At 39.4% G+C, this 13,390-nt stretch overlaps 1 protein-coding gene across 13 annotated transcripts in view; it reads left to right on the top strand.

Moving 5' to 3' along the window:
* The first annotated feature begins 694 nt into the window (after positions 1-694).
* THOC2 (THO complex 2) overlaps positions 695-13,390 on the top strand; it is a 112,632-nt gene continuing 99,936 nt past the window's right edge. For all 13 annotated transcript variants that reach the window (XM_043895217.1, XM_043895216.1, XM_043895212.1 and 10 more), the window contains exon 1: positions 695-816. In XM_043895217.1, coding sequence (XP_043751152.1) covers positions 746-816 — 71 coding nt within the window. In that variant the 5' untranslated portion in view covers positions 695-745. The remainder of the gene's footprint in view (positions 817-13,390) is intronic.

The following is a 13,390-nucleotide window of genomic DNA, read 5'->3' as shown; positions in this document are numbered from 1 at the left end:
TTTCTGACCGTAAAGTTTCTATTTCGCCCTTCGAAATAAGTGTCTCCTCGGGAGCTACTTTGAGACTATGGAATGTAAACAAGTTGTTTCTCTTGGTACTTGCGCCCCCTAGTTTTGCCTAAGGTTTCAGTAATAGCGGTTGACACAGTGTCAGCGCTGGTGGCTGCGAGTGTTCCCCAGGCCGATTGCTCTCTAGTAAGATTATAACCCTCGTAACAGCAAAATGCCTGGTGCAGAGTAATCGGCTGCCTTTTCCCCGACTAATTTCTTTGATCTCAGCTGTTAGCAGGGTGTATTGTAATTGATCTGCTTATATGTTTGTCTTCCCCACAGACTGAGCTCGTTGAGGGTAGGAATCATGGCTTATGATTTCTCTATCCCCAGTGTCTAGCACACATTAGGTGCTTTAAAAACACAAGTTTGAATTAGTGGTCTGGAGTAGAGACGAGGGAAGAAGATAAAGGCTACGAGTTGGCCTGGGGATGGCATTTTTTTCTGCTCTAAAGGGAAGTGGGGCCAGCTTTGCAGAGGGCGCGGCCAGCGTAGTCAGTCTGCGACGGGACCCATGGGTCCCAGCCACCTGGTTGGCGGCAGGGCCTCGGGCTTCCGCAGGGTGGGGTGGAAAGTGGGGCGGGAAATAAAAAAACCGAACTCGCGGCTCCCGGCATTCCCCGTGGGCGGTGCTCCCCTTTGACCCCTCGCTCGCGTGCTACACATCCGGGCCTCTGCTACTAGTGAGGGGAAGATGGCGGCCGCAACTGTGGTGGTTCCTGTAGAGTGGATAAAGAACTGGGAGAAATCAGGGAGAGGCGAATTGTGAGTGTCCGGGCTGGAGGCGAGCGCTCCGCCGGGCCGGGCTCGGGCGTCAGCAGTGCTCTCACATTTGGGGGGAGGTGGGGGGGGAAGAGGTGTCCCCTCCCCCATCTGGGCGACGGGTGTGGATGGTTGACTGGGAGTTTCGAACTCGGGGAGGAGAGGTGCCGGTAACTGCCGCCGACCTCCTGCCTTCCCTGGGCTCCCCTTAAAGCCCCGCTGCCCGCCAGAGCTTGTCTTTCTTTAGCCTCTTAGCAGAACTCCCGTTTTGTCCCTGCGGCTCCCCGCGCTCTCGCTCCGTCTCTTTTTGTCCCCCTCTTCGCTGAGCTCACTTGGCTCCTTTCTCTATCGTGCCGCGCTGGGAGGGTTCCGACTTTCCGTCTCTCTCTGTCCCATTTCTTTACTCTGCACCCGTTCGACTCTGCAGTTTGGAGCCCGGCGCCTCCTCTGCCCGAAGTCCGGACCGTCCCGGACTCCCTCCCCTCCTGTCCGCCCACCGCCGCGGAACCCAGGGCGTCGGGAAGGACCCCGCTTGGCACCTCTCGCCCTCCTGGGGAGCGGTCTCCCAGACCGTCCCGGCCCCTCGCCGCGCCGCTGTCCGTGGGCGAAGTGTAGCAAGCATCGCCGCTTTCTCCAAGATCTACCCGCATTTCTTTGCTCCGTCTTTTCATCTCAGGGCCATTTCAGCTTGGAATCAACTTTTTCGTCTTTAAATGCTTCCTAAACCCCGTTTGTCCTGGGACTGCAACTAATTTTGGCAGCTCTCCAAGGTTCTCGTGTACCTAGAATAACGTGTTTCCTGTAGTCATAAAACTTGGGTGTTTTTCCTCTTTCTTTCTTTCGGTAGCACAGAAGACCGTAATCTGCCATAACCCGTGATTTCCTTGCCCCAAATTTCGGGTCTGTCTGTCTCGGGGGGAAAATTCGTTTAAGCGGCGGAACAAACCCCAGATTTTAAAACAAATGACTTATTGCGAATGTCTGTCTCTGAATCGCTTTATTAGTTAAAGCTCAGCCGGCTATGAGATTAACTCTTCATTAGCTGTTTTCCGCGTGGTTGCGCGCCCCTGCCTCCCCTCCCCTCCCCGCCCAGTAGTCAGTTTACGGTTGCCCGTGCGAAAAATGCGATCTTTAGAACTTCGGTACCGGGACCAAACGCGGGGAACGCGTTGCCGGATCTGCGCGTGTAATCGCGCCAGCCTACATGACTCGCGCCAGCCTACATGGCCCGCGCCAGCCTTCATGACCCTCCCCAGCCCCCGTCCGCACTCGCGCTCCTTTCCGAAGTCTTAGTGTGAGCGCTAGAATTGGATCGCCTGGGTAGGCGGTAGTTTTAGCCACTTAACTAGCCAAGTGACCTTGGGTAAGTTCCTTAGCCACTGTGACCGTTTCCCCTTGAGTAAATTAGGAATAATAAGTACTCAAAGGATTGTTGCGAAGATTAATGCCTGTAAAGCATTTGGCTTATAGTAAGTGCTCAAGTGATAACTGTTACAAGTAATAATATTATTGCAGTCTTTAGATATTTCAACTTCTCTGAACAACTCTTGCACTTAAAAGTCTGTACTACTCAGGTTAGCAATTAATTCGTCTCTGACTCTTTGATGTAATCTCTTGTACTCCAACGAATTGAGTGATTCTTGAAGAGTGGGGACTGTGTCTCACGTTTCTTTTGGTTCAGCCCTTCCGTCCCCGTCCTCTACCCCCCTCCCTCCAGCCTCTCTAGTTTTATGAACTGACAGGGAAGTCTGTTTGATAACCACTCACTTTTAACTGTTAGGAACATTTTGCACATCCTTGTACGTGCTAGTTAACAAATAGCTGTTAAAGTGCCTTGTGTGGGGGGAAGGCAGGATGAGAAGTTACCAAACCAAAGCATCATTTTCATCTATATGAGAGTAGGATAACCACCCCATCCCCCCCCCCAAATGGGTACACCAGTTTATTGTTGCTTTGTTTACTCTTGAAGTCAACTTAGTTATTTGGGGACTGTCATCTTTGTGGATTACTTAGCTTGCTCCTTCCAGCTGTTTTTGACAGTTTTACTATTATTCCCATCTTAGAGTGACTGGTATTAGGGCTAGGAGATAAAATTCTGCTTGGCTTTTGACTGGCAATGGTTGAAGAAAAAGTCATGTAGGAGTTCGAAATATCTAGTTAGAATTGGAATTTTGGATTCACTTTATGCATATTTACATGATCCATGCTACCCATCGTAATTTCTCTGTGTTTGAAGAGCTGCTTCAAAACTGTTATTCAAACTTAGGTGTATGTAGTTATTGCATGGCTTGTGGAATGTAGTTTGGATTATAGTAGATCCAGATCAGTATAGTCAGTTTTATAACTGTTCTGTTAATGAAGAGAGTTGTGTGACAATGAACTATTTTAAATAGTTTTGTGACATAACGAAATATTTTAAATAGTCAAACACATCACCATCCAGTACTTAGTCTTCATTTGACCTCTTTTACCTCTTTGGAAGCTTTATTGCATATAGTCTAACTTTGGAGTTTTTTTAATCTTGCTAACGATAGAGTTAGCATTTTCATTTTATTATAAAAAATGGTATTATAAATATATTACAAAAAAATCTTTTCCTTTCTCTGAAAACAGCTTCTTAAAATATGAACCAGCAACCAGAAATGTTAAAAAGATAATGTGCTACCAAATTATTAGTGAATCCCTTTATATATTTGGCTTTTAAGATTGATCAGTATTTAAAATTATATCTTCAGTGGATTTTTCCTTTTTAATGAGAAAAGTTAACAGATGAGCTTTAAGTTGACCAAAAGTCATGATATTTTTCATGAGGTGTAAGTTCATTTCTAGTCTGTGACTTTCTACCAGTATAAGTCTGTATTCTGGGAGTTGTAACAAGTTCAGCAGCACAATGTTAAAGGAACGTATGAGCTGTATGGGGCGTTTTAATGTTGAGAGGGCAAATCCTTATTTGTGCCTCATGAAAAGAAAAGCAGCTGTCAATTAAGATGGAAAGTCTTGGCTTTGAAGAGTAAGTTTTGTTAGATAGTTAGGGAGAAAAGAAAAACTGTGTTTTGCCCATGTGAATGGTCCATCACATACCTAGCTAACCTATTTCCAGAGGTACTGATTATGTTTTTAATGGTAAATTACAGAACTCTTAAAATGATCTTTTCCAAGAGATAGCGAAAGCACAAAGGACTCTGAAAACATAATTAAGTGTCCTTTGCAATAACACTTAGATCTACTCTTCAGAGTTTCACATCTTAATGCAAACTCTTTGAAATTCTGTGACATATGCAAGATATGGATTTAATCACTTTAATTTTGGAATTAGAGCTTAAGTTTCTTGATTATTTCATATTATCATAGGATTTGCCATGATTAAGCTAATAAACTTGCATGTACTGGTAGATCTAGGGGAGAATTTTATTTCTAGTAGACATCTTTAACACAGTGAGCCCAGCATTTCTTTGTGTCACAAGCAACCTTAATGGAGGATTTATATTCCAAGCTCTTAATCTGAAGATGTTAGCCTCATGTCAATACTTATTTTAAAATACTCATATTTGTTGAATATCATGTATTTGTTTAAATAACTTGATTCTTTTTCTTTAAAAAATTTACATATCAAATAGAAATTTTTGTTGGGCGTTACCTTATTTCTCAGTAGCTCAGCAGTAAAGAATCCACCTGCCAGTGCAGGAGATGTGGGTTTGATCCTTGGGTTGGGAAGATCCCCTGGAGGAGGAAATGGCAACCCATTCCAGTATTCTTGCCTGGAAAATTCCATGGACAGAGGAGGTTGGTGCACTACAGTCCATGGGGTGGCAGAGAGTTGGACATGACTGAGCACACACACACACATAATACAGTTTTAAAATTTAATGGCCAAATGTTTTGGTTGCCATTCTTTTCTTCATCTGCTACTAGATGATTTGACATATTCCAGAACTTATGGAAGGGCATTTGGATGTTCATTAAATGTTGTCTGACCTGAATTTTTTGGAGCAAAGTAGGAGGAGGGAGTTTATAGCAAACAGTCTAAGAAATTTTTTGTTTTAGCATTTGTCTTTTTTTCTTTCAAAATGTGCTCTAAGTTCATTTGAAGCTTTATCTGAAACCATTTCTTCATGTCTTAGTTTTCATTTGGCATTCGTTTTCTCATTTTGACCTGTTTTCACAAGTATAAGTCTTGGTCTATTTCCCTGGTAGGAGAAATTCATTCTTCAGAAAATGTAGCAGTATCAGGAGGTTTTCCCAGGCTACTGCTTGCTTTTTTGTTAGAAAAATTGTTCTTTAACTAAGGTAGCGTGAGTGCTATTAATGTACTTGTGTGCAGGAACTTCTGTTGTCTTTAACATTTCCTGTTCCTTTTCCTCCTCGTAAGTGCATATTTTCATTTTCTTAAATGCATGTTTTGAGATAAAACTACATGTCCTAATACTCAGTTTTCTGGGTTATGTCTCCTGTCAGTGATAATAGAGGTAACACTTGCTTAACAAAGTTTAGCCTCCTGATGTTTTGTTTTTAAAAATTAGTTGAAGCACAGATCTACATCAATTTTTTATATGTAGAACCAGCTTTGAGATGTTGCGTATAATCCAGTAGTTCAGGCTTACGTTGTGTTTCTTTACTGGAAAATAGGATCAAGTAAGATGGAAAGTCAAATACTCCTGTTAAAGAGTATTCACAAAATACTTAAGTTCTTGGAAGAACTTAAGACATTTTATTCAGTTTAAGTTTCATATATCTTTGACAGAAAGTAGACTCTTTGTTCTTAGGGGCCTGAGGTCGCATCTCCACTGTAGCACCAGACTGTCATAAAAGGGGAAAAAATGGTAAACCCAATTATTTGGAGGTTATTAAGGGACTAAAATAGTCATTTGAATTTCTTCCAAGGCAGAATATTTGATTATTTTTAAAGCCATATTAAAATGGGCAACTGTTGAAGTTTTGTTTTTCTCCTCTTAAGATTTAGGATAGAGTACTAAACTGTACAAGAGGTGTAGTAAGACATGCAGCATTCTGAAACAGGATTGTCTCTTTAAGGATACTTCATGATCTTCTATTAGTGGCAAAACTTAGGGGAAAAGCTGGGACAAATCTACTGATTGGGGGAAAATTCTTAATGAGTTTTTAGTTTCCTCCGACAACTAGGGAAGAAGTATTTTATACTAGGGAAATAGAAGTGTCTGTTATACAAATAAGTTGCTTTATATAATGTTATAACCCATCAGTGATTCCTTACACAGTTTGAGTGAATCTTTAAGATGCTAATTAATAGTTCATGATGACATTATCATCTGTATCTGAATGAATATGTTTGTAGCTTTTGTGACTGACAAGATGGAATTACATTTCAGTTATTTTTAAAAATTATGTAACAATGACTGTACCATTAGATTAAGTGGGATTTGGTACACTGACATTTGCCCCTCCCCACTGGAAGGATTATAGCAAAAGACATCTGCATTAAGCTTGTTAAAACAAATAGAAAATGAAGCTATTGAAAATGTGAATAAGCAGACAGATTCACTGTAAGAAAGGATATTTGACCTTGCTTTTTAGTAGCCAGGGTACAAAGGGAAAGATGAGTTACTGGATTTCCTTGCATTCTCTGTCAAAGATGCAGTATTTCCTGCTACTACATTCTAAAGGGAATTGAACCTGTGGGGACAGTGAAAACCACAGTGGGGGAATTGTTTCAGTACTTTATGGCAAATACTGAAGCAGCCTTGATGCACTGTCTTACATATTTACTCAGAACAAAAAGGAGCTAGGTGTCAGGCATTTTTAGGTTATATTCTCTGATGCTAGTCTGAAGCAGATATTTTTGTACTGCCTAATGTAATGAAGACTGATTTTGTTTCATATTTGAGATAAGCTCATTGTAGGTTTAACTTACTTTGGGAAATTAAAAGCTTACCCACTGTCTTAGCACATTGGAAGGCCAATCTAGTTCTCAGGAGAAATAGTTGAAAGTACTTGGAGTCAAACTTAAACTGCCTTATTTTACCATTTCTAAGGTGCTCTCCGAAAATTTTTGTTCTTTTAATAGGAGTTGATTAAAAACTAACAACTAAAAGAGATTTTCAAATTGTGCAGATTTAGTAATAGTTGTCTGTTGGCAAGGCATTTTTATTCTTTGGTTTTGAAAATAAGTTTGTGATACCTACAGATGAATTTTTGACCAGGAAAAGTCTATTGAACCTTCCCCTGCTTATCCTGATAATGGAGTAGTGAAATAAAAGACACCGAGACACTGCAAGGGCATGCGTAACCTGCAAAGTAGATAGATAATCCCTCTGTGGATGGTTTTAATGTGGCATCATATTTCACCTTAGATGTGATATATAAGCATATTCTGTCAGTCTTATAGTTACTTGCTTTATTGACTGGATTGCTAGACTTAAAAAAAAAATAAGAAACATACGTATTCGTTGGTTCTCCTTTTTTTGTTTGAGTTTTGTACAGCTTGTAATAACAATTACTTTTTCTAAATTGTGAAATTAAAAAAAATACAGAAAAGTGCCTAAAATTTAAATGTAGAGCTCAAAGAATCACTAAGATGCACACTTATGTAACTCATACCCAGCTCTAGTCAACATAATCCCCCTTCCTCTTTGCATTCTTTTACTTCCCCTGTGGTAACTGACATTTATGGCTTTCTCTTGTTTTTATTTACAGTTTTGCTACCAAATAAGTTTAAGTTTGTTCTTTTTGAATTTCATATAAATGGAATCATAGAGGATGTGTTCTAATTGTTCCTGACTGCTTTTGATCAACATTATGTCTTTAGGATTCATTTGTACTTTGCGAGTATTTGAAAGTTTGTTGTTTTGAGTTTTTGGCTGTTACCAACAGAGCCAGTAGAGCCATTCTTATACAGGTATTTTGGTGTACACAGGTGCATGTACACCAACTTTAGCTCTACTAGATACTTCCACACTATTTCAAAATATACTCCCATCAACAGTGTATGAGAGTTCACCTTCACATCCTGGCTAGCATCTAATATTGTGCTATGTGGTCAGTTGCTCAGGCATGTCTGATTCTTTGTAACCTCATGAACTGTAGCCCGCCAAGCTCCTCTGTCCATGGAATTCTCCAGGCAAGAATACTGGAGTGGGTTGCCATTTCCTCCTCCAGGGGATCTTCCCAACACGGGGATCAACCCGCGTCTCCTGCATTGGCAGACAGATTCTATACCACTGTGCCACCTGGGAAGCCCAACATCTGACACTATCACACTGTAAATTTTTTGTCAATATATATATTTCTAATGTTATTTTCTTCAACATTTTCATAGGCATTTTTTCCCAATTTTTTTTAGTTGAAGTATAGTTGATTTACAATATTAGTTTCAGGTGTACAAAATAGTAATTCAGTATTTTTGCAGATTATACTGCATTACAGGTTATTACAAGATAATGGCTACAATTCTCTGGGCTACACAGTATGTCCTTGTTGTTTATTTTATACATGAAAAGTAAAAGTGAAAGTTGCTCAGCTGGGTCTGACTCTTTGTGACCCCATGGACTGTAACCCACCAGGGTCCTCTGTCCATGGCATTCTCTAGGCAAGAACACTGGAGTGGGTAACGGTTCTCTTCTCCAGGGGATCTCCCCAATCCAGGGATCGAACCCAGGTCTCCCGCATTGCAGGCAGATTCTTTTACCATCTGAGCCACCAGGGGAGCCCAGGAATACTGGAGTGGGTAGCCTAACCCTTCTCCAGAGGATCTTCCCACCCCAGGAATTGAACAGGGTCTCCTGCATTGCAGGCGGATTCTTTACTAGCTGAGCTACCAGGGAGGAGGCTATTTTATACTACTATGACTAACAAACAATTTTATACATAGTAGCTTGTTAATCCCATAGTCCTAAACCATCTCCTTCCCACCAGGCTTCTTTGGTAACCACAAGTTTGTTTTCTGTATCTTGAGTCTGTTTCTGTTTGGCATATGAGTTCATTTGTAGCATAGGTGTCTGTTTCTTTTTACTTTTTATTTTGTATTAGGGTATAGCCGATTAACAGTGTTGTGATAGTTTCACAACAGTAAAAGGATTCAGTTGTACATATGTATTCATTTTCCCCCGAACTCCCCTCCCATCTAGGGAGCCCTGTAACACTCAGCAGAGTTCCATGTGCTACATAGGCGTCTTTTTGTATATTATTAGCTATTTGGATTTTGGTTTATTGTGGAAGATGTCTTTGTATCTTTTTTCCATTTTTCGATTGGATTGTTTGCATTTCTTTCATTGATTTGTAGTTCTTTCTATAACTTGTAGTTCTTTCAGTGGGTTACACTGTGTGTGTGGCAAATCTCTTTTGTTATTCTTAGGCTTGTATTTCCACTCTTACAGTGGTGACTTTTAATGAGTAGAAGTTGTTCATTTTAATGTAGTTAAATATATCTGTCTTTTACTTTCTGAGTAGTACTTTTTTGTGTTTACTAGTTTCTCTCCATTCTAAGGTTAATGAACTACCTACCCTATGACTTTTATGGAAACATGTTGCTTTCCCTTTTTAAGTCTTACTTACCTGGAGTTGATGTTATGTGTGCTGTGAAGTAGGGGGTTGCAATATATTGTCGTGGTTGATGTATATGAAGAAAGTTCAGCCTCACACTTAAATAGTTGGCAAAAGGAAGAGAATTTTAGTAGTCTTTTCAGATAATTGTAGATACTTTTTAATATCATGTCAAAATTTGTCAAAATGGTGGTTTCTTAATGGTTTGTTGCAATGCCAAACCTAAAATCATATCTGTGTACTCCTTGTACATTGTTAAATTGAAATCCAGTTGTCTCTCTTTTACTTGGAATCTGTTTTACCCATGTATTATTTTGCAGCATCATGCATTGGTCAGTTGGAAAATACTGGTTCACCCAATGATGCAGCACTTCCAAATAAGACACAGTGCATTGTATAATAAAAAAAAAAAAAAGCCATTTTCTTTAGTATCATCACTGAACTAATCAGGAAAGTTTTTATGAATTGTGAACTAGCCAAGTCCATGGTGCCAGATTAAAGTTTTCCAAAATTCTCATTTTTGTTTGAAACCTTATCTTTTATCATTGGCAACAGATGCTCTCAGTTTTTTCCGTTGAAGTGACTGGCTCACTTGGTTCATTTTTGAGAAAATTCCTGCCAAAGATGCAAATCTGAATAACCATAGTTTGTCAGTTCTTTCAAGTAAAAAGGGCTTCCCTTGTGGTTCAGCTGGTAAAGAATCTGCCTGCAATGCATGAGACCTGGGTTCGATCCCTGGGTTGGGAAGATCCCCTGGAGAAAGGAAAGGCTACCCACTCCAGTATTCTGGCCTGGAGAATTCCATGGACGGTATAGTCCATGGGGTTGCAAAGAGTCGGGCACGACTGAAAAAGCAACTTTCACTTTCACTTTCAAGTAAAAATGGTGTTCTGTGAAAAAGCAGCTAGTTCAGCTCACAAGTCAAACAGTTGCATAAGTGATTTTCCTGGAGACAACCATGGTATTTTGGTGTATGACAAAAATGTTTTATGTATACTTTCCAATTTGTCACATAGAATATTAAAAATATGTATTCTAAAAAAAGACATGTTCTCAGGGCTAGGATTTAATAAAATTAATAATCTTCACTATTTCATTAAGGACATTTTCTTTATTGTAGACACAAACATATAACAGATAAATCTTAACACATTTTTAAGTAAACAGTACAGTATTCTTAACGATAAGCACAATGTACAACAGATCTTTAGATCTTTTTCTTCTTGGATGGCTGACATTTATACCCATTGAACAGCAGGTTCCCGTTTCTCTATCCCTCTAGCCCCTGGCAACCACTGAAATTCTACTTTTTGCTTCTGTGAGCTTGATTACTTTAGATACCTCATATAAGTGGAGTCATGTAGTATTTGTTTAGTATTTGTGACTATTTTGTTTAGCATACTATCTTCAGGGCTCATCCATGTTGTTGTATATGACAGGATTTATTATTGAATAACGTTCCATTGTATATTCATGAGATTTTCTTTATGCACTCATCTGTTGATGGACATTTAGGTTTTTTCCTACCTCTTGGCTATTGTGAATAATGCTGTAATAAATATGAGACTGCAAATACCCCTTCGATATCCTGATTTCAACTCTTATGAGTAAATACCTAGAATTGGGATTGCTGGGTTGTATGGTAATTCTATTTTTAATTACTCGAGGGACTCCTGTACTGTTTACCATTTTACATTCCCATGAACAGTGCACAAGGTTTTCAGTTTCTTCATATCCTCCCTAACACTTATTTTCTGTTATTTTTTAAAGAAGTTATTTTTTAAAAACAGGTGTTTTAGGTTCACAGAAAAATTGAGAAAAAGGTACATAAATTTCCCATTTACCCCTTGTCCCCACACGTGCATAACCTCCCACATTATCAATATTTCCCCACCAGAGTGGTACATTTGTTACAATTGATGAACCTGCACTGACACATCATGATTGCCCCCAATTCATAGTTTACCTTTGTTTTTGCTCTTGGTGTTGTACATTTTATGGGTTTAGACCATAATGACATGTATCCATCATTATACTATCAGAGTATTTTCACTACCCTAAAAATCCTCTCTGCTCTGCCTATTCATCTCTCTTCCCAGCCCCTGGCAACCATTGAACTTTTTACTGTCTCCATAGTTTTGCCTTTTCCAGAATGACATATAGTTAGAAACATACACTGTGTAGATTTTTCAGATTAACTTTGTTGACTTATTAATGTGCACTTAAGGTTTCTCCATGCCCATGTCTTTTCATAGCTTCATTGCTTTATAGCTTATTTCTATATGGTATATTCCATTGTGTGAAGGTACCAGTTTGTTTATCCATTCACCTATCGAAGGACATCCTGGTTGCTTCCAAGCTTTGGTAGTTATGAATGAAGGTGCTATAAACATCCTTGTGCAGGTTTTTGTGTAGACATAAGTTTTCATCTCCTTTGGGTAAATATCAAGGAGTGAGAGGGTTGGATTGTAAGGTAAGAGTATGTTTACTCTTGTAAGAAACCACTAAACTGTGTTCCAGTGTGGCTGTACCGTTTCCCTTCCCACTAAAGATGACTGAGTGTTATGTTGCACCGCGTCCTCACCAGCATTTGCTGTTGGCAGTGTTCCAGACTGTGGCCATTCTAATAAGTGTGTAGTGGTATCTCACTGTTTTAGTTTCCATGTATGTGATGATATATGATGTGGAACATCTTTCCATATGCTCATTTGCCATCTGTATATCTTTTGATGAGATGTCAGTTAAGGTCTTTGCTCGTGTTTAAATTGGTTGTTTGTTTTCTTATTGTTGAGTTTTAAGAGTTATTTGTATATTTTGGATAGTCCTTTATCAGATGTCATTTGTTTGCTTGCAGTTTTTTGATAATGACCACTTTTACAAGTGTGAGGTGATGGCTCATTTTGTTTTTGATTTGCATTTCTCTGATAATAAGTGGTGTTGAGCATCTTTTCATAACCTATTGGCCATTTTGTCTGTCTTTTTTTTTTTCTGTAATAAGGCTATGCCTTGTGGCATGTGGGATCTTAGTTCCCCAACGAGGGATCAAACCCATGCCCCCTGTATTGGGAGCACAGAGTCTTAACCAGTGAACCACCAGGGAAAGACCCTTCTTTGGAAAAATGTCTATTTAACCCACTCCAGTATTCTTGCCTGGAGAATCCCATGGACAGAGGAACCTGGCAGGCTACAGTCTATGGGGTCGCAAGAGTTGGACATGACTTAGCGACTAAACAACAATTCATTTTTTAATCAGATTGTTTTCTTGCTATTGAGTTGTAGGTGTTCCTTATATATTTTGAATGTTAGCCCCTTATCAGATACATGGATGGTTCACAAACATTTTTCCCCCTATTTCATAGGTTACCTTTTCTTTTTTTTTGTCCACGACTTGAGGCATGCAGCATCCTGGCTCCTCAGGGATCAAACTGTGTCCCCTGCAGTAGAAGCGTGGAGTTTAACCCCTGGACCATCGGGGAAGTCCCCTGCCGTTTCATTCTGTTTGTCATTTCTTTGCTGTGCATACGGTTTTTAGTTTGATGGTCCACTTGTCTGTTTTTGCTTTCATTGTCTGTGCTTTTGGTGTCACATCCAAGAAATCATTGCCAAGACCAATGTCATGAAGCTTTCTCCCTGTTTTTTTCTAGGGGTTTTACAGTTTCAGGTCTTATTTTTATGTATTTGATCTATTTTGAGTTGATTTTTGTGTATGATGTAAGAAGTATCCAATTTAGTTCTTTTGTATATGACTATCCATAATGCTGTTGAGCATCTAACGAATTTTTCAGTTTAGTAGTTATGTTCTTTAGTGCTGGAGTTTGTTTGGTTCTTTTAAAATTTTCTGTCCTTTTGTTAAAATTCTCATTCTCTTCATGCATCATTTTCCTGAACTCACTGAGCATCTCTATGATGGTTATTTTAAATTCATTGTCAAATAATCCATATACCTCTAATTCTTTAGGATCGGTTCCTGAAGACAAATTTTGTTCCTTTTATTGGACCAATTTTACCTGTTTCTTTATGTTCCTTGTAGTTTTCTGTTGGTATCTTTACATTTGAAAAAACG

The sequence above is a fragment of the Cervus elaphus genome, chromosome X, assembly GCF_910594005.1.
Source record: "Cervus elaphus chromosome X, mCerEla1.1, whole genome shotgun sequence".
NCBI classification, from domain to species: domain Eukaryota; kingdom Metazoa; phylum Chordata; class Mammalia; order Artiodactyla; family Cervidae; genus Cervus; species Cervus elaphus.
This window is presented reverse-complemented; position numbering and strand designations above follow the sequence as displayed.